At 37.8% G+C, this 21,201-nt stretch overlaps 1 protein-coding gene across 12 annotated transcripts in view; it reads left to right on the forward strand.

Annotated features, from left to right (window-relative positions):
* TBC1D5 (TBC1 domain family member 5) overlaps positions 1 to 21,201 on the forward strand; it is a 541,949-nt gene that overhangs the window by 290,443 nt on the left and 230,305 nt on the right. For 10 of the 12 annotated variants that reach the window (XM_086674222.1, XM_086674224.1, XM_086674223.1 and 7 more), the window contains 5 exons: positions 6,227 to 6,335; positions 7,818 to 7,907; positions 8,008 to 8,082; positions 9,476 to 9,543; positions 20,542 to 20,577. In XM_086674222.1, coding sequence (XP_086530348.1) covers positions 6,227 to 6,335; positions 7,818 to 7,907; positions 8,008 to 8,082; positions 9,476 to 9,543; positions 20,542 to 20,577 — 378 coding nt within the window. The remainder of the gene's footprint in view (positions 1 to 6,226; positions 6,336 to 7,817; positions 7,908 to 8,007; positions 8,083 to 9,475; positions 9,544 to 20,541; positions 20,578 to 21,201) is intronic. The other 2 variants (XM_086674230.1, XM_086674232.1) reach the window with 1 other exon arrangement.

The following is a 21,201-nucleotide window of genomic DNA, read 5'->3' on the forward strand; positions in this document are numbered from 1 at the left end:
TTCAATGGAGCCTCACCATATGAGAACATATTTCACCTAGACATAGAAAGAAATCCATTTTAAGCTTGTGAGTAATTGTGCATTCTGTTTTTATATTTATTTATATATGTATAAGTGATATGCCCTGATGGTTCATTATGGAGAAAAAAAAAGCTTTAAATAAAAGTAAGTTTTTAAAAATTCCTGATACAGGAAGCAAAAAAGCCAGTACAGTTTCTAATTGCCTTTTAGAGTCTCTGAGTTCCCTCATTACCTGTGATTTAAGCTAAAAATGAGGTAATTATAGATAACATCAGTGTTTATCTGGTTGATCTTGGCACCTGCAGTCCTAATGTTGTAGCTTACCCATATCTGGTGCCACACTTTACAGTCTGATGCTGACATACCTAATTTACACTTCTCATATTTCCATTGATTTTTTTTTTTTAGTTAGATGTTCCTTGTTCTATTTGAATAGTATTTTTAAAATCATACTTAAGATGGCATAAAATTACATACTCTTTTACTTGGAATATTGGATTTATGTGCAGTCCTTTCATTAGTAAAAATAACTAATATATTTCCATACAGATTTAAAAGTTTATTGTGTCCTTTTACTTACACATCTGATAAAGCAGTTATGGGAATTCATTGGCAGTTGTTTCAAATTTGCCATGCGCTTTAGGATCATAAAACTGTTTCCTTACCTTGTGCTTTCACACCGTCAAATATTCTACGCATCCAACTCTGGTCTCATTCTGCTTAAAGATCACCTTTATTTTAGCCTGGCCTTTAGTGCTGCTATCAGTCTAGTCAGGTCTCCAAAAATGAAATGATCGAGGACTAGCTGACCTTGTAAAGTATGGGATCATCTCTGCGGAGCTCCTTCACCATACCACCTCCTTACCATTCCTCCCTCTTAGGTCTCCCTTCTCTGTGACCTGTTGCGGTTCCCCCGTGGTGATAGTCCCTTGTACCTTCCCCTCAGCAGTTTCTTTATCAGTGAAAACCAGAGTGTCTCCTCTTCACCAAGTATTGGAGATCCTCAGTACTCGACGGGATGTAGTCTCTGAATTGTTTTCAGTCGTCTTAGTCGTTTGAGTTTCTTTAGTTAGCCCCATAGAGACATTGCTCCCTGCCCAAGTAATGCATGAAAATGGGTTAGAAATCATCATATAAAATGGACATTATAAAATTGTTTGTCTAGTGTGTCATCATGTGGAACAATTCAGAAATTTTCTAGTCCAGAATTGCCACATAATCAAGGAATTTATGCATTATTTAGGTTACCAAAGTACTTAAACAACTAAATTTAGAAAGTACTAACTAGTTTTATACCAATTTTATGTGCATATCTTGGGAAAATACTACATAAATATATATAATTAGAAATAGAGATCTCTTTATGATCATGCAGCTTATCACTGCATATTCTAGTTGATTTCCATATCAAAAAACAAAAACAAAAACACATTGCCAAGAGTCTTAGCTACCTAAATAGGTATTCTTGGAGGAGAGACCTCCTTCAATTGCTGCTGCAAAAGTTGATTTCATTTACTTAGAAATGACTTCAACACTCAAGGCCAGCATTTTTAATCAGTCACAGTGTTCTTCTCTGAGGAGCACCTGGTATCCTCAGAATCCTTCTTGACACAGTGTTTCCATGGTAGTCACTACCAATCCATTACCATTGGCTGCAGAAAGGAAACCACTATTTGCCTTTCCCTCCTTAGATGCTGGTTGTTTTTAGGGACCCAGTGCCTGCAAGGCTTAGTGGTTGCCACTAGATGGCACAAGTGCTTTGTCAAGGGAGTCCTTAAGGCCCAGGTGTCTCTCTAGAATCTGTTCCCTTGCAGTGAGTGGTTCCACACCTAAATACCCCAGGTTGTTTTTAACCACTCACAGGAGCTATTGACTTATTTTCTCAGTCCAACTGGTGAAAACTTATCTCTGTACCCTTGGACTCTGTACCCTTCTCAAAAACTAGAAGTCTAAGGAAGAAAATCTGAGGTCATATTCTTGTCTTGCCTTCTTGTGAGAGGCCATTTTTATACTTTGATGTCTGCAGTATGTTTCCCTTTTAGTGTTGTTTCCATGTTATTCCAGGAAGATGCTTTTACTAATTCTTTTTTTTCCTTCTTATTCAATTTTTCTGAGCCTTAGTTTCCTCACTGATAAAGAGGGGTTAAAAATATACACTGCAGGAGAGTTGTTGTAAAGGTTGAAAGTGATTTACTTAAAATATTATATATTTTAACATATCAGGATTTTTTTTTTAGCATTTTAATAGCATCATTGTCAGATTTTGGCTGTTACAGGCACACTGTATACTTTTTTTTTTTTTTTTTTTTGATGTAAGAGAGAGTTTAGGAACTACCTCTCTTTTGTTTTTGTTAATTAATCTGAAAAATTCCTTCACTGACTCCTAAATAACTTATTCTTCCATGTCTTGTTCTGAGTTCAGGAGTAGTTCGCCATTTGTATTTGTGATTGTAAAAAACTTGTATTTTGGTTCAGCTTGGACTGTTCAAACTCTAACAGCCCAGCTCTTGGGGTAGCATTTGAGTACCTCTAGTGCTACTATTGTTTTCTACACGAAGTTTTAATTTTTAGGTGTAAAACTATTTCTTTAAAAAAAATTTTTTTAATGTTTATTTATTTTTGAGAGAGAGAGAGAGAAACAGAGTGTGAGTGGGAGAGAGGGAGATACAGAGTCCGAAGCAGGCTTCAGGCTTCTAGCTGTCAGCACTGAGCCCGACGCAGGGCTCAAACCCAGGAACCGTGAGGTCATGACCTGAGCCGAAACCGGACACTTAACCGACTGAGCCACCCGGGCACCCCTGTAAAACTATTTCTGCCCTCTCTGTACTACCAGAGTGCTTTGCCTTAACCATATTATTACTGGTTTACATAACTTAATGCTTTTTCTGATGTCTGTGAGTGCTAAGCACATAGTAGGCACTAAATGTTTATTGTGTTTATTATTACTCTGTATCACTGTTTATTAATAAAACACTATTCCATAGAGGAGAAAGACAATAAGTTATCTTGTGGCCTCTATAAGTTCCTCTGTTGTTAGGGCTAGTCATCAGTTTGAGGTGTTAAGCCTTAATTGGAACTATAAGTACCATGAATAAATTTAAATGATTGTGAATTCCAAAGATAATGTTTCCATTTCACATGCCTCAGTCTCCTTTTCTCTTTACCAGCACTGTAATCAAGGCCTAGGGTCTTATTTAAGCTAACAAATAATTATCCTTCATTACATAAGTAGTATGTAACTTGACCTTAAAAGGCTGCTTAACTTGACAAGATGGCAATGAATCTAGCCCCCAGCTGTGTCTACTTTCGCACTGTCTTGGTACCTGTGAATAGGAGCTGATTTGGGGAGAGGCTGGGGAAGTTGCCTCACACTTCCCTCTCATCTGGAACGTATTGGTGATTTCAGGCCATGGAACTGCATGGTCTTGCACGTATTTTGATTCCTCTTGGGTTCAGAATGCGTTTAAAATCTGGGCTTTTTGCTTGCAGACCACAAGCTATTTAGACATACATTTTCTGAGAAGTACTCATTGCTTATCTCATCTTTGAGTATTACTAAAACTGGATAAAAACAAAACTTGAATGTGAGATGTGGATAATATATGATGACATTGTTGGGAAATGGACAATATATTTTAAAAAATTATAGGTATTACAAATGGACTAGTGTCATAAAAATAAAGATTTCAGTAAACATTTCTTTGAACTTGGAGTGGCTAAGAATTAAGCATGAAAACAGTAGAAAGAGCATCAAGAGAAAAAAATGTTAGGTTTAAATTAGTACACAAATTGAAAGTTTCACTGTGTTGAAAATCAAGAAATTGGGTTAAAAATATGTGTGGCAGACAAAGCTGTGGTATTTTTAACATGAATAACTCCTCCCTTGGACCTATAATGAGGCACACTAAAATAAAAACAATGTTACAATTATTATGAACACTAATATTTATTTTAAAAAATGTGATATGCTGGACATGCTTCTGAGGGCTTGCCATGCATTTTAGTCCTCATAATAATTCTTTGAGGTAGGCTATTATTTCATTTTACAGATGAGGAAACAGAGGCACAGGGAGGTTAAGTAACTTGGCCATGCTTGCATAGCTAGTGAGTAGCTAGTAAATTGTGTACTGTTTCTGTGAATGCATGGCTTTCTTTTTATCCCATGAGTGTGGTTCTGCAATCCGTTCTCTTTTTTTTTTTTAATTTACTTATTTTTGAGAGAGAGAGAGAGAGTGAGCCAGGGAGGGGCGGAGAGAGAGAGGGAGATACAGAATCCAAAGCAGGTCCCAGGCTCTGAGCTGTCAGCGCAGGGCCCCATGCGGGGCTTGAACCCACAAACTGTGAGATCGTAACCTGAGCCGAAGTCACTAAGCTACCCAGATGCCCCTGCAATCCATTCTCTTAACCACTCTCCTATGGTGCTTAAAATAGGCAAAGGACAAGAAGGGAAGTTTTTAAAAAGAAATAAAGTGACTCAAAAGCATGACAGATTTTCACTTTCACTAATGATACAAATGCACATTAAAATAAAAATGAAACATGACTTTCTCTTACGAATGGAATGTTGAGAGTAAGACATTTTCACGGAATGGTGGTAGGAATGCATTTCTTCCAGTATGGGGTTGGAGTGCTTATCTCATCTGGTGTCCTTAGCCACTAGCCCTTCCTGGCAGAAGGCGGGTGGGGGCGGGTGGCGGGAAGCAATGCTGCAGGGCTGAACTGGAAAGTCTCCTGTTTGAGGCAGTTAGGAAGGTGTCATTGCCTTGGTCACTCTTCTGGAAAACTCTGCAGAAGATACTGCACAGTCAGGTTTGTTATTTTTATTTTTTTTTTAAATTTTTTTTTTCAACGTTTATTTATTTTGGGGACAGAGAGAGACAGAGCATGAACGGGGGAGGGGCAGAGGCAGAGAGAGAGGGAGACACAGAATCGGAAATAGGCTCCAGGCTCTGAGCCATCAGCCCAGAGCCCGACGCGGGGCTCGAACTCACGGACCGCGAGATCGTGACCTGGCTGAAGTCGGACGCTTAACCGACTGCGCCACCCAGGCGCCCCAAGATACTGCACAGTCAGGTTTGTTATTTTTAACTGTAGGTGTGCAGTAGGTTGCATTACTGGCCCAAAGAGCATGGTGTCAAGGCTGTCCTTTCTCAAAACGAGTAGGGTCTGGCCAGTGACAGTTGCACGTATAGGAGGCTGATGGAGGCTTGTAAAGGCTTTCTTTTGAGGAAGTCGCACTGAAGAGCTTGCCAGGGTTTCAGCTTTGATAATAAAATTTAAATTGTAAGTATGTTGTGGCATTATGAACTCAGAAATTTCATAAATCTGTGCTCAGTAGCCTCAACTGTTGACGAATGGTTCTTGATGTTTAGCTTGGTACAAGATGCAAGGAATTTAGGTCTACTTTCTTTATTCAAACTCAGTAAATGGTTTGGGACAATTAATTTCCAATTGTTTCCCAGTAGAGCAGATTTACTTGTATATTAATGAGGCACAGGTGTTAGGCCCCTGGTGTCTGCGTGCCTGGGAGGCATATTTCAGTTGTTTATCTACTCAGCCATAGGTACTGCAAGGTACTCAAGCTTGCCTTTAACAGTTTTTACAGTGAGGCTTTTTAATTTTTTGATGTTTTTTTTCAAATTTGCCTGCACCTGTTAAAATTTTAAAACTGATCATGTAGAAAGAAGTTGCAGAGATTTCAATAGTAAATAGCACTAAAAGTTAAAGAAAGTAGTCTTCGATTATATTTAACTCCCCAGCCTGACACTAAAGAGAAATGGGTTCATTTAAACAGATATTTCATGTGAGAAGCCAATATAATCAACACTACCCTTTGTGTTGTGTATTTTTGGAGCAGGTATATCTTTGTCAGTGGCTAAAGCCGTCATATATTTATATTAATATTCATTTTTTTCTTGTTTCACTGAACTGCACTACCAACATTTTAGACGAAATGGAATAGCCTCCATAGACATTATGAATTTCAGTAGCTGGCATAATTATAGCGATCTACATATTCATTAAATCTACAGAAGAACTGTGTCCAAAAAGACAGCCATGCATTCAGAAACAGTACACAACTAAATATATACGTTTTAAAAGTTGCATTTCTTAGACTTATTTAAAATTAATTTCCTGTAGCACTCCTCTCCAAGCAGAGAATTTTAACAAAGGGATCCCCATGCTTTTGGTTTCTTGCATATAGGAAAGAATGGGAAGAACTATTTGTAAACAACAATTACTTGGCAACAATAAGGCAGAAGGGGATTAATGGGCAGCTGAGAAGCAGCAGGTTCCGCAGCATTTGCTGGAAGGTAAGAAGAAAATATTTATTTACAGTTTGTGGTTGCAGTATATCAACACATTACCTGATGCCCTGGGAGATTACCCATGCAGGGGATCACTGAATTTTCCAGGAGACTTCACTCTCGATTTTTTGGCCATCCATGTTTATCTTTCATAGGACATTTACTAATAAGGTTGAACTACCTTAGTCTCGAATAACTGGTACGGTAAAGGAGTCATTTGAAATAACTATTCTTTCATCTCATTTGATGGTGTGGAATTCAAAGCAACACCTTTGCATTCCCCAGAGGTTTTGGCAGACGTCCTTGAAGGTGGGCAGGAGTAGAGGCGGTTTTACTTTCAGGTTCCTGTTGTATCCAGTGCCTGCCTTCATTGAGGCACCTTCCCTTTTCACTTCAGAAGCAGCAGATGGAAAAGATTTTTCCTCTTTCTCTCTTTCTTTCCTTTCGTTTCTTTCCTAGAAACACAAAGCAAAGGGCAGCAAGAAAGAGAAGTAGAAGAAAATTAGGTCAGTCTTTTAAGAGAAAGGGCCACTGATTACCAAAACTAGTAATAATCTGTAGTTCTCTTTTTAATTACTTGGAAATATTGTCCCTTTTTGTTCTCTCAAAATGAATTAATGCAGGTTTAGAGTTATTTCTGAAATGACTTCTACTGAAAGTTTTTTAGGTTTTATCTGCATAAATTAAGCATACAGAGTCTGTGCAAGTAAAGACAGTAAGAAACACATGATGTATTAGACAGTTTTAGATTTAATAATTTAGATTTAATAATTAAAATACATTTTTCTTCTGTTAGATGCAGGCAGTAAAGGCAGGAGACCTGCTGCTAGAATATTTGTATACAAATATTTGTGCCCCACCCCCCATTCCTTGTTGTTTAACTTTCAGTATCATTCATTTGCTAAAAATAAACTCAAATCTAGATTTATTTTAATGTTGTATTTAAATTAAATCAAATTTGTCTTTTTAAGAATGCTTGTTATTTTCATATGCTGATTGCCAGTTGCAGATTCCATTTCTGCTGTAAAAGGAATCACTTCATTTCTCAAGCTGTGCCCTCAGGTGTTTCTTCTCTGTCCTTTACCTGCCTGTTTTAAGACAAATCTTAAGCCTTGAGATTGATGATGGGACTTTGTGTCTGTCAATAGCCCATTAACATAAGAATTTAAAATGGGAATTATACTTGAACCTCAATGAATTCTTCTTGTTCATTTTTAATATAAATTTGGAGGGGAGGTTGATTGAATTTTGTGGTGTAGCTTTTGTGATCTTGTTTTTTTGGCCTTTGTTCACTTTTTAAATTATCCAAATATGTATATTTCTTAAACATTCCCAAATATACTTTATTGGGAATTGGAATGATATGAATATGAAATACAATGAATATGAATATCTCTTTCAGTTTTCAGGTGACTCTGTTTGGCATAGTTTTACATGTTACTTGTTATGATTTTTACAAAAGTTTCCTTTTTTTTTTTTTCTCGACAGCTATTTCTTTGTGTTCTTCCTCAAGATAAAAGTCAGTGGATAAGTAGAATTAAAGAATTAAGAGCATGGTATAGCAACGTTAAAGAAATAGTAAGTTGTACTTTAATTAATATAATTGTTTTCTTATGTATGCTTTCAAGTCCAGGTCAGTCCAACTCTGATCTTTGTGTTTTCTTTTTTTCTTTGCCAGCACATCACAAACCCGAGAAAGGTTGTTGGCCAGCAAGATTTGATGATCAATAATCCTCTTTCACAGGACGAAGGGGTAAAGTTCATCTTTATTCATATCTCAACTTCTTTTGCCCGTAAGAATATGCTTATGAAACTGGTTATGAATCACCATGAAAGCAATGTTATTTCGTGCCAACTAATTTTTTGTTTTTTACTCTGTATACTATATGACCTAAAACCTGATGGAAATTATTCCATACTGTATTCATCCTCTGTTATAGGAAGTTTATGATGTATTACTGTGGAATGGCACTATGGAGGAGAAGTCTCAGGGGACCATAAGAACTCAGAGTAAAACCAAAGAGCATAAAGAGGGGGATAGAATTGTTTTATCAAGCTTGTAGTGGGCAGTGGGGAGGCTAGGAAAGCCTCTCTTTATGATAACTTGGTGGACTCACTTGGTGATAGATAGGGCTCACTTGGTGGACTAATCCAAGAAGAAAAGTAACTATTCAGAAGTTTTTAAAGAGGGGTGCCTGGGTGGCTTAGTCAGCTAAGTATCCGACTTCGGCTCGGATTACGATCTCGCTGCCCGTGAGTTTGATTGAGCCCCACGTTGGGCTGTGTGCTGACAGCTCAGAGCCTGGAGCCTGCTTCAGATTCTGTGTCTCTTTCTCTCTCTGCCCCTCCCCGGCTCATGCTCTGTCTCTCTCAAAAATAAATAAACATTAAAAATTAAAAAAAAAAAAAAAAGTTTTTAAAGATAATGAAAAAGATCAGCCAGCCTGTCTCCACTCATATTCCAGTGAAGACTAAGAATAATTACTGCCTTAGAGGTATTGTGTATCTTCTTCGGTCACTGCTCTTAATTCCTGTTTCCCTGCTAACAGAAAATATTTTCCAGCTAATATCCTAATATTAGTGTTTCTTTTTTTTCCTGATACATATAGTTGTTACAACATAGTCTATAGGAGAGCTACATAAAATATTAAGTAAGTTTTAAAACTTTACTTAAATTCACATTTTAGTAGATGTTTAGGTAGATCTAAACATCTATCTGGTCATGAAACCAAGCTTTGTAGAAAAACTCCTGTGTCTTTCTTAGTGCATTGGGAGTTCAAGTGAGGTTCAAGTTGAGACCAGTTGGTCCATGGCTCTGCTGTAACCCAAGCAGAACCTCTTTGTTTTTGTAAGGGAAGTAGTGGATGTATGGCAGTAAAGCTATCATTCATTTTATATAGATGATTCCAAAATTTTAAATATACATACATACTATATATATGTATCACTGGAAAAATTGATGTTAGTATAAGAATGTGTTTCTGAGATTAGTTTTTAATATTTTTATTCCAATTTCAGGTTTCCTTTGCAATGTGAAATGATAACTCAGAGAAGGATAAATTTGATCATTTAAATTATTAAATGATATCATAAAAGTCAAGCAAAGATGTGGGATTATTTTAAATAGGTTGTTTTCCTTATTTCAGAGTCTTTGGAACAAATTCTTTCAAGATAAAGAACTTCGATCGATGATTGAACAAGATGTCAAAAGAACGTATGTAGAACTTTCAGTGATACAAATTGATGTTATCTCTTTGTAACTTGGGCAAAATACAAAATCCGTAGAGAAGCTCTAATTAAATGCAGTATTTTCCTTGTGTTAAAAACAAAGTTTTTTTGGCCATTTTTGGTAGTAACGATTATTTTCTATTCTTAAAATACAGTTTCCTCTTTTTAAAAATAAATTAAAATATTGATAATCTTAAAATAATATTTAATCCACTTTTCAATTTTCAACAATTTTGAAGTCATGTGCTCTGATTAAGGTTATATTATGTTGTCATAGTACTAGTATTCTTAGACAAATTTGTCTCTTGCTTTACACCTTTGAATCCCTTTCTAACCAAATTACTTTTTAAATGACAACTATTATTTTTACCCTCCTTATTTCTCTCTCAAAATCATTCAGGTTTGCAAACAAACTCTTCTCCCAGTCTCCTTAGTATTTCCCGCGTGCAAGAGTTGTTTACTTAGCACATAGTTAATATCTGTAACTTTTATATATTAGGCTTCATTTTGCTGGATCATGTAGTGGGAAGTACGTGGAATTTGTGTAGAAAGGTCCTAAGATAAGTTCTAGCAACACACGGTATAATCTTAGGCAGATTACTTTCAACTAATGTCTTTCCTCCTCAGTGTCCTTTTCTGTAAAATGGGAATAATAGTTAACCGCCTCAAAGGACTGTTGTAGATTAATAAACGTAGTATTGTGATACGTTTACACTTTAAACTGTAAACAATTACATAAATGTTAGTAAATTTGATCTAACCAGCGGGATCTAGGACACGCCACATATTTGCAGAGTCATGGATATCCCTAGTGCCTTCTTCCCGGTCGTTCTGCAGCTTTGCACATCTACCCCACTGCTAGTTCAGTTCCTGCTAGACCTATTACACAACAAGGTCAAGGCCTCTGGTTCTCTGACATTCATCTCTTTCTAGGTCCCAAACACAGAATAATCAGATGACATAGACTGCTATTAAGATTATACTACATATTGGACAAATCAAATTTTCTATTTTAAAATGAAAATCAGGGGCGCCTGGGTGGCTCAGTCGGTTAAGCGGCCAACTTCGGCTCAGGTCACAATCTCGCGGTCCGTGGGTTCGAGCCCCGCGTCGGGCTCTGTGCTGACAGCTCAGAGCCTGGAGCCTGTTTCAGATTCTGTGTCCCCCTCTCTCTGACCCTCCCCCGTTCATGCTCTGTCTCTCTCTGTCTCAAAAATAAATAAACGTTAAAAAAAATTAAAAAAATAAAATAAAATAAAATGAAAATCAGTGGAGGGGTGCCTGGCTGGCTCAGTCAGTAGAGCATGCAACTCTTGATCTTAGGGTTGTGGGTTCAAGCCCCACGTTGGGCCTAGAGCTTACTTGAAAGAAAGAAAGGAAGTTAGGAAGGAAGGAAAGAAGAAAGGAAGGAAAGAAGAAAGGAAGGAAGCAAGAAAGGAAGGAAGAATGAATGAATGAACAAACGTTCAGAGTATGATAGAACTGTATGTAACTGGCAATGGTGGCAGGTTGGGGAGTGAGAGGTATGGGATCATTTTGATGAGCTGAGTTATCTGGTTAACCAAGGAGTAACCGATAATAGGGAAACTACTCTCAGAGGAGCTGGGTGGCAATGCTTGACCTCTAGTATGTAGTTTCAGAAAGTAGAAAGCCATTATACTGGTGCTCAGAAGACACTCAAATATTTGTTAGAAAAAACAAAAGAATGAATTTCCTCACCAAGTTTAAGTAACTGTATAATCAGTGGCAATAAAGCAGACCTCTTAAAAACAAAATGCATGGTATATATTGCTGACCAAACAGTAAAGGTATCCCTTTTTTAAAACATTGGTAGGCAGTTATCTTAGAAACTTTGACATCTTCAGCTTAAAGTGGCTAATAAGAAGGATTATGACCAATCTTTCTACTGTTACCAAATGAAAAGAGGCACCATGGCACTGAGCAGAAGCACACACTCAGAGGCCCTGTCGGCCACATTGGCTAAAAGACAAAACAAACAAAGAGAAGGGGAAAATAAAGCTCAGACAGCCAAACCACATAGGAAGTGGCACTGAGAGCCTGTTGATCATTTTGGTTACTTAGCGCAAACATTTCTGCTTTGCTGTGTGAGAAAGTGTTACTTCTTGAAAACTGTGTTCTTGGAACTATTTTTTTTTTAATTAATGTTTTTTTAATTTATTTTTGAGAGAGAGAGAGAGGGTGTGTGAGCGGGGGAAGGGCAGAGAGAGAGGGAGACACAGAATCTGAAGCAGGCTCCAGGCTTCAAGCTGACAGCACAGGGCCCGACGCGGGGCTCGAACTCATGAACCGTGAGATCATGACCTCAGCCGAAGTCGATGCTTAACCGACTGATCTACCCAGGCGCCCCAAGAACTATTTGGTTTTATATCTTCTGTGTATTTTTCATATAAAACTGGGCGTGTGTGTGTGTATAACACATATATGGCTGACTTTTTTTCTTATAATTGGTCTCCACTGGTACATTTTAATTCAGTTTGCAATCCTGAGATTCAGGGACGGCAGTCAGGAGACCTTATAGTTCACAGCATAGAATGGAGGGGGTTGCACATCTTCCCCAGAAGCCTCTCCCATGGTTCTCCTCCACATTTAGAGTAAGTAAGTCTCCTTGCCATCTCTGTATAAATTCTATGGCAAATGACTTAGCTTGTATGGTAAGACTGTCAATCTCACTTTAAGCCACCAAATTGCCTAATGATAAAAGCCAAATAGCTTGAATAATTATACTACTTTAGGTAATACGCTCTTTTTATAAGGCACCACATGATCTAAAATCCAAGGTTTTCAATCCAGTCTGTAAAGCACCTCATTATGCCATAGGGGAAGAAAGGAAGAAATACAGCTCAGTGAATGTTATGTAGTGTTACTCATTCACTAGCATCTGCGATAAGAATTCTGTTTCTTGGAATGTATGTTTACTGAATGTCTGCTATGTTCCAGGCTTATCCTTTGCATTGTGGGAACAGAGTGGCGGATAAGACAGACAAGGTCCTGCTTTCATGGGATATACATTTTAGTGTTGGAGGGATGGGGGTGGGGTGAGACAATCAGCATGTATAGATAAAGAAGATGATTGTGGAGGGTGGTAATTGCTGTGAAGAAATAAAGCAGGGTGATAGGATAGTTAGAGGGATGGCTGTTTTAGGAACAGTGATTAGAAAAGGCATCCCTGAGAAGATGACATTTGAGCTGAGATGTGAAAAATTTTTAAAAGCCAGCCCTGTGAAGATCTAGGGAAAGAATATTCCAGGCAGAGGGAACAGTTAGTGCAAAGTCCCTTCGTGAAAATATTTTGAGAAACTAAAGGGGGGCAGGTACGGCTGGAAGCAAGCGATGTAAGAGGGGAAATCTGTGAGAAAGCAGATGCCGGTCAAGCAGTCCTGCAGGCCACAGTAAGGAGTTTGGATTTTATTGCAGTTGCAATGAGAAGCCATTGGAGAATATTGAGCAGAGGTGTGATGTCTAAAAAGATCATTGTGGCTGCTGTGCAGTGGGGTGAATAGAGATCCACAAGGAAGCTGAGAAAATAGCTAGGAGTCTTGTGGTATCCCAAGTTAAGTAGTGTTAGTGACTTAGACTAAAGGTGTAATAATAAAGATGGTTAGGAGTAGATAGATTCAGGATATGCAGTTTATATTTGTAAATATGGGTTAGGATGTCATTATATGTAGATTTCTCATGTTCAATCAATTCCTTTCCATTTTTACTGCCCTGTGTTAAGTCCTTTTTTACCTCTTTCCTAGAGTCTCTCACTTGTTTAGTTTTCTCTTCAGATTCATTCTCTTTCTCCTCTAGTCGAATCCATGTGTTCCAGCCTTATTTTCTCAAAGCACACTTTGAGTCATGCTACTTGCCTAATCTAAAGCCTTCTATGACTCTTTGTGGTCTGCGCAAGAACGGACTTACCCAGGCCCCCTAACACACAGACGGTTCTCTTTTAGAGTTTTCCAGCTCTCTCTCTGTTACTGATGTCTAGTTTAACTCTATTGTGGTTTGAGAGCAGACTTTGCATGATTTTCTCTCTGCCAAATTGCTTAAGGTGTGTTTCGTGGTCCAGAATGTGGTCTCTCTTGGTGAATGTTCCCTGTGAGTTTGAGAAGATTGTGTATTCTGCTGTTGGTGGTGGAAGAAGCACATAGATATTAGTCTATTCAGTAGACTTATGATGTTGAGCTCACCTATATCCTTCTGACTTTCTGCCTGCCAGATCTGTCCATTTCTGACGGAGGGTGTTGAACTTGCTAACCATGATAGTGGATTTTTAAATTTCTCATTGCAGTTTTATTAGTTTTTGCTTCACACAGTTTGATGCTCTCTTGTTTAGTGCATACATGTTAAGGATTGATATGTCTTCTTGGAGAACTGACCCCTTTATTGTTAGCTAATGCCCCTTTAAAAAAAATCTTCTAATTAGTGTTGGCATGATATATTTTTCTTCATTTATTTACTTTCAATCTAAATGTGTCTTTATATTTAAAGTTTATTTATTTTGAGAGAGAGCAAGAGCGTGCATGTGCACACATAGGGGAGGGACAGAGAGAGAGAGAGAGAGAGAGAGAGAGAGAATCCCAAGCAGGCTGTGCACTGTCAGCCCAGGGCCCTGATGTGGGGCTCTATTCCATGAACCGTGAGATCATGACTTGAGCCGAATTCAAGAGTTGCTTAACCGACTGAGCCCCCTAGGCACCCCTGAATGTGTGTTTATACTTAAAAGTGGGTTCCGTCTGGGCAGCATATATAGTTGGGTCCTGTTTTTGATCAACTCTGATGATCTCTTTTAGTTGGCGCATTTAGACCATTGACCTCTAAAGTGATTATTGATACACTTGGATTATTATCTATCATATTTGTTATTCTTTTCTATTGGTTACCTTGTTCTTTGTCTTTGTTCTTTGTTCTTTGTACCTTGTTCTTTGTTACCTTGTTCTTGTCCTGTTACTGTCTTCCACCCTTTTTCTACCTTTCGAAGTTTTAATTGAGCATTTTATATTATTTCATTTTCTTTCCTTTCTTAGCATACCAGTTGTACTTCTTTTACTTTTTTTAGTGGTTGCCTTAAAGTTTGCAATTTGCATTTGAGGTAATCCAAATCCACTTTCAAATAACACTATACCACTTCACCAACAGTGTGAGTACTTTATAATAACAGAGTAATCTTAATTCCTTCCTCCTATCCTTTGTAACACTGCTGTTATTCATTTCATTTATATATAAGCATATTCATACCAATGTTTGTATATATACACACATATAAGCGTACATGGTTGAATACATTGTTGGTATTATTATGTTAAACAACTGGTATCTGTTATATCAATTGAGAATAAGAAAACTAAAAGTTTTTTTACTTATTCCTTCTTATGTTCTTCCTTTATATTTTTTGATTTTCTGTAGTTGGAAGATGATATGCCTAGGCACAGCTCTTTGGCATTTACCCTGCCTAGTGTCCTCTGACCTTCCTGGATCTGTGGTTTTGTGTCTGACATTCATTTGGGGAATTCCTCTGTCATTATTGCTTCAAATATTTCTTCTTTTGTTGTTCTGCATCTGTTTCTAATTCTCTCCACCTCCTTAGATGAGACAGGATAGTTAAAGTGGACTGGAGTTGGGTATTTCCCTTCCCCTAGGTCAGTTAGGGTCTAATAATACCCCAGCAGATTAGGCTCTGGGTAACTGGTTTTCCCTGAAGGCAGATTTTGTTTAGAACAGAGTGCTATGTTCAGAATGGCTCCTTCTCCCTATCCCCCTCTTCCTGTGGGAAGCCGAGGGGATCTTTTTGTTTACTGTGGAAGCCTGGTCAAGCTCTTGGAGGTGTTTGTGCGGGTGGGGGGCTTCCTATTGTCAGGTCCCTTGGCGTATTTAACTCAGAGTTGTCCACCCCAGCAGTTGGTTAAGTATAGTTCAGGTTTTCCTATCCTGCACTGGTTCCTGCCAGGGGTTTTGCTTATGAGTTGTGCTCTGATTAACTTGTGACTGCCCATGTTTGCCTGTCTGTTTGCCCTGTGTCCTCCCCTCTCTTACAGATCCAAGAAGAGTTGTTGGTTTTTCAGTCTGCTCGGCTTTTTACTTGTTCTTAGGATGGAGTAGTGATGTTCAGGTTCCTTAGATGCAGAACCAGAAACCTGAAGTCCTTCTACAGTTCTGTTTTAGACCAGTGCTCTAGCATTATCGCATTATTTCCTGAATGGGTTTTGTGCTTTCCATTTTCCGTGCTTTGCATTACTTGGTTCTCCTCTGCTGGAATGCCGCTCCTTCTCATTGCTCCCTTTTGGATTCCTGAAACTTCATTTTTAAAGGCCTGGGTTCATCATCACCCTGTTCATGAAGTATTTTCCAGTCTTTACAATTGGAAATAATTTGTGTCTATTCTGTGTTGTAGTAGAACTTCTTAATCACATTTTGATGACATTACTTAATTTTGTTGAGTCCTGTATTTACTTAGACCTGCCAGTGTATTCAATCTGCCAGTGTATTCAATACTTTTATATTAACCTCCTCAGGGTGCCAGGCACTGGAGATGCCAAGGTAAATATGGCATGGACCCTTAAGAATCTCAAAGTCTAATAGAGAAAGCAGCCACACAAAAGTTACAGTGCAATATACCTGGTGCTGTAATCGAAACAGTATGTATGAGAGCTCTGGGGTTAGCCCAGGTCTCCTCTTTCAAACCTACTGATAGCCCCTTAGAGGGCATGGACCTAATCTTGTTTTTGTGCGACCTGCAGAGTCAAGTCGATGCTTACTAAAGGCTCATTGATTGTGAATCTTATCACTGATGATCAGTATTGCTCAATTTTAGTAGTAACAATCTTTAACATTCTTAGTCTTCAGAGACATAAGTATGCTTTAAAAAAAATATTGTTATTAGCCTTCTAGTCCAAGTTTAAACAAGATAATTTCATCTCGTAAGCTGTGTTGTTGCCATCATTATTGAATTTGTTTGATCTGAATATGTCACTGTATTAAAATATTATCTCCTCTTCAACTAGTTTTAATATTCCTTTATTCTACTAACCCTTTTTTGCCTCAAAGCGTTTTGTATTCATTTCAATTAATTGTTCCTTATCTCAACCTAATGAGGTTGTTACTGTTCTCATTTTTATTACTGAAAAAACTGATAATCAAAAGGTAAATCAAGGAGCTTCCAACTTACAGTGTTTCTAATTCAGAGCTTGAATCGTCCATTCTGAACCAATTTTGCCATGCTTCAAAGGCTGTAACATTGAATGAAATACAGTATTATTTAAAATGATGGAAAATATTGAATTCAGAATAAAATATCCCTTCTGCATTATATGCCAAAGAAGTCTGTTATTTGGTCTATCAAGGTCTATTCTGAAAGTGTATTTGTAGTGTATATAATATCGTTTGCAAATTAACATATTTATAAGCTATTGCCAAATAGTATCATTTCTTCTTCAGCTGCTTTCTTCCTGTCTCTTGAATTAAAAGATTAAAATTCTGTAACTATCACCGCTGTAATTTTGAGTGTATTTAAAGTTTATCTGATTGCCTGTTGGATATAGTAGTGAGCATCTTCAAGTTTTGGTCTTTTATGTTTCCGGTTACTGTAGGGTTACTGCAATAGCACCTCAGGCAGTTAGACTCAGCACTTCATTACATTCTCCACGATATGGTTAGATCTTCAAGAATTCAACTTTCTTGGGACGCCTGGGTGGCTCAGTCAGTTAAGCATCTAACTTTGGCTCAGGTCAGGATCTCTCCATTCCTGAGTTTGAGCCCTGCATTGGGCTCTGTGCTGACAGCTCCTAGCCTGGAGCCTGTTTCAGATTCTGTATCTCCCTCTCTCTCTCTTCCCCTCCCCGACTTGTGTCTGTCTCTCACTCTCAAAAATAAACATTAAAGAAAAATTTAGAAAAAAATTTTTTTCTAATTTAAAAAAGAATTCGACTTTCACATTTTAGTGCTTCCTTTTGGTTATAGTTTATGTATGGATCAAGCTTTAGACACAAATGTATATAAGTAGACTTTATCCTCTCAGTATTTTTTATGTTGTGATTTAATATTTTGCGGATTCATCCATAATTGCTAAAATTCCCTTTTTAAAACTGTAGACATGTGGTGTCCACTTTGGTAGCCACCAGGCACATGCAGCTATATAAATTTAAATTAAGTGAAATTAAAACTTAAATCTTCATACACAATAGTCATATTTCAAGTACTGATGGCTGTTGGATGTGACAACACAGATGTAGAACATTTCTGTCATAAAAAGTTTTACTGGACAGTGTTGCATAGCTAATTCATTGTTACATATTTGTGTATGATAGGAATGTCTGCATTTTATTTTTTATTCATGGTGAATTTTTAGACATGGTCTATGTTAAATACTTTTATTTCCTTCCTCTGCCGTTAGGAGTACCTCCGTGAATTTTTACCATACACAAGTCTCATCTGAATTTTTGGTTGAATTTACTTATCACCTTACATTGTAGTGGGCAGCTTGAAATTAGACTACTTGAAAATTGTTCCTATATTAACGACACACAGAAGTGATTTTACAAAGTGAATTTGTTGGTTTTTAAATTTTTTCTTAAAGACCATCTTCTCCAAAGTTCCCATTTTGAGAAAAATAACTGCCAGTCCTCTGGTCTGACATTGATCACTGCACGTTACAAAGTTAAGATTCCTAAATGCTGGTCTCTTTTATACAGTTTCCTCTAAGCCCATTTTTTACTTAAATAAAAAAAAAATTCCTTAGGGGAATGAAGATCTTACAAGCAGTTTCAGAGCAGAATTGATTTTGGTTTGTGTTAATGCAGACAATCTGCCCAGTGTTAAAATGTTAAAGAGAAAAAAAAAAAAAAAACACACAAGCTGCCATATTCGTGTGATCACACCAAAATAGCAGCTTGTATTTATATTTTCAGTCTCCTCGAGGTGGACTGCAGGCACACATGAATGAGTGGATGTAGTTGGTGTTGTGTTGTGATTTTATTTAATGCAGGCAAAGTACATGCTTGTGCATGCACGACCAGCCCTCACATATGCACTTGTTCACAGCCGGGGAAGTGGAAACTACAACACAAGCCGCTCTCTAAGAGTTGTCGGCAACCTGTGTGTGTGTTTCTTAAATATTAAAGAGGGGAAAAACAGATTTTCAGGAATACGAGAAACCATTCTCCTTGTCAAATGGCCTGTAGTCCTGCCTCATTTGACAACATTTAAGGTAAAAACAAAATATTTTATTGTTATTATAGTTGCATATACATATTTAGAAGTCTGTGTTTTCCTTTACCGCTCCTGTTTTTAACATGTATCTTTCCCATTTCTGTTTCATTTAGGCGTGCAGATTCTTACCACACATTTATTCTAATTTATGGGATTTTTTTTTTTTAATTTGAAAACAATTCTTTAGTACTTGAGTGAAAACGTTAGATGTATTTGCTGCAGATCGCACCATCATCGTGCTTTGGTCAGCTTCCTGATGCCCCTAACCTTTGGACTTTGGGAGCAGTGCTACATGCAGCAGCAGTTACAGATCTAGCACCACGGGCTCTTGACCACAAGCGGTTTTGCTTTTGAGATCCTCCTTGTTTTACATTGAGCCAGTTTTTTCAGCACTGTCTGTGGTTGTGGGTTCACATACTAATCGTCAGAGGGTTCAGAAGTCAAGTCTGGTGGGTGGTCAAGAAATAGTTCATCCTAAAATATTCCTACTAGGCACAACCTGTTTAATAGTGTAATCTTTTCAGAACTTAAATGCAGGTTCAGAATTGAAGCTCCACTGGTACTTTAGGGGTAGATGCTTTGAATTGCTTTAAAATGTTTTAATTATTGAAAAGCTGCAAAATCAAGTCTGTCTTTTCAGTTGTGACAGACTCTTACATGTAAAGTGCACACATCTATCCACCTGTATATTTTTTTCCTAATTTTTCACCTTTATGGTATAAGTAGAAAGTTCTTTATTTTTGTTTTTTTTTTGAGGCAGGGAGGCAGTGAGGTAGAGGGCTTGCTATGTAACTCAGAGCACTGGAGAACTAGACAGAAACTGTGATGAAAATGTCTAATTAGATGGTGACACCTACCATCTCCTGAAACTCCAGCCCTACCCGCCTTTTCCCCACTATGCGTTCTTTCATATTTCCTGTCCTCTAACCCTTCTGCTTCATCATCTCACTTGTGTGGTGATTTCAAATCCCTACCTTCCATCTAAGACTCTCAGAGATTTTCTGCTATCCTCTTGGGCTGGATTCTGCCTATTGTCATCACAACAGATTTCTACCTCCCCCCCCCCCTTTCCTTTTTAAAATCAGTGTTCACCTTCAGTTTATGGCCTGTGGAAACTGTACGTTGCTCTTGTCTTTATTAATTGCAGAAACAATGACACAACTCTGGCCCGGCCTTTCTTAGGCTTCACCTTCCCACCTCTAGTCCCTGAGTCCATAGATTTCATTTTTTATCTTTCATTGGCTTGTTTATAGGTTTGTGGGTTCAGTAACTCATTCAACAAATACTACTTGGGAAATTACTGTGTCCTAGCTGCTGCCCTAGAAGTTGAAGGCCCTGATAAAGAAAATAATGCCTGTTTTGTTCTTTTACTGGTCATGTACATTTCATTGTAATTATCTTTCTTTAAAAATATCTGTCAGATGTCTATTATCTGTACTAGATTTTCTTGAGTGCTTAGTTCTTATGCTTTGTATCTTATATTTTGTATGTTTCTTGAGTGCTTCATTCTTATGCTTTGTATCTGGCTCTCATAATAGGCATTTGTGTTATCGGTAGTCCCCTAATTAAATCTTTTTATTTTTCAAATCTGGAAAGTTGAAACTAAGAAAAAATAGGACTTAGGAAAGTATAATTTGTTAATGGCCAAAATGGAAATAATACCTAGGACTCCTAGTCTTTCCATACCTCTGTAATATTTTATGTTAATGTTGTTTGCCTAGACTTAACACTTTCTCAATTCAAGAAACATTAAGTGAATACCTTTTATATGCAGAGCACTCTGTGGAGCGAACAGGAGATGGAAACATAGGTGAGTTATATAAATCTTCCTCAGAAAGAGGTGGAGATTAAATCAATGCAGTTTGTACCTCTGGGCGTATATACTCTAATGCAGAGTTCCTCAAGGCTGGGAGCACTGACCTTCTGGGCCAATTCTTTGTTGTGAGAGGCACTCATGCATGGTGTGGGACGTGCAGCACCATCCCTGACCTCTCACTGCTGAAGGCTCTGTAAGGCCTGGTGTTAAATCTTTATAGGGCCTCAGGGTGTCCTGTCTCACAGAAGGGTTCTCTGAGGCACCACTTTAGAGCTTTCTGAGTTCTTAACAAAAGATTTTACACTGACTCCCTCGGTTTCATCTTTAGACCTTTTTTTTTTTTTTTTTTCAAACTGTGTTTTAGATTTGATCTTTGCCCAGAAGCACTTTCTTAATGTTAGCATTATTTGCTGGATAAAGAGGCTGAGAATGAGAAGTTTTATTTTCAAACCCAGCAAGTCCTAGAACCTTTATGTTTAGCAATTCTCTCTTTTGCTTCTCTCCTCTTTCATTCTACCACAAGCAACAAATATAAATCAAGCAGCACCTTCAACACTCTGCCTGGATAGCTCCTTAGCTAGGTTACCCAGTTTATGTGGTACATTTTCAATTTTCCAT

The sequence above is a fragment of the Puma concolor genome, chromosome C2 (assembly GCF_028749965.1).
Source record: "Puma concolor isolate L17-30 chromosome C2, mPumCon1.1.hap2, whole genome shotgun sequence".
NCBI lineage: Eukaryota > Metazoa > Chordata > Mammalia > Carnivora > Felidae > Puma > Puma concolor.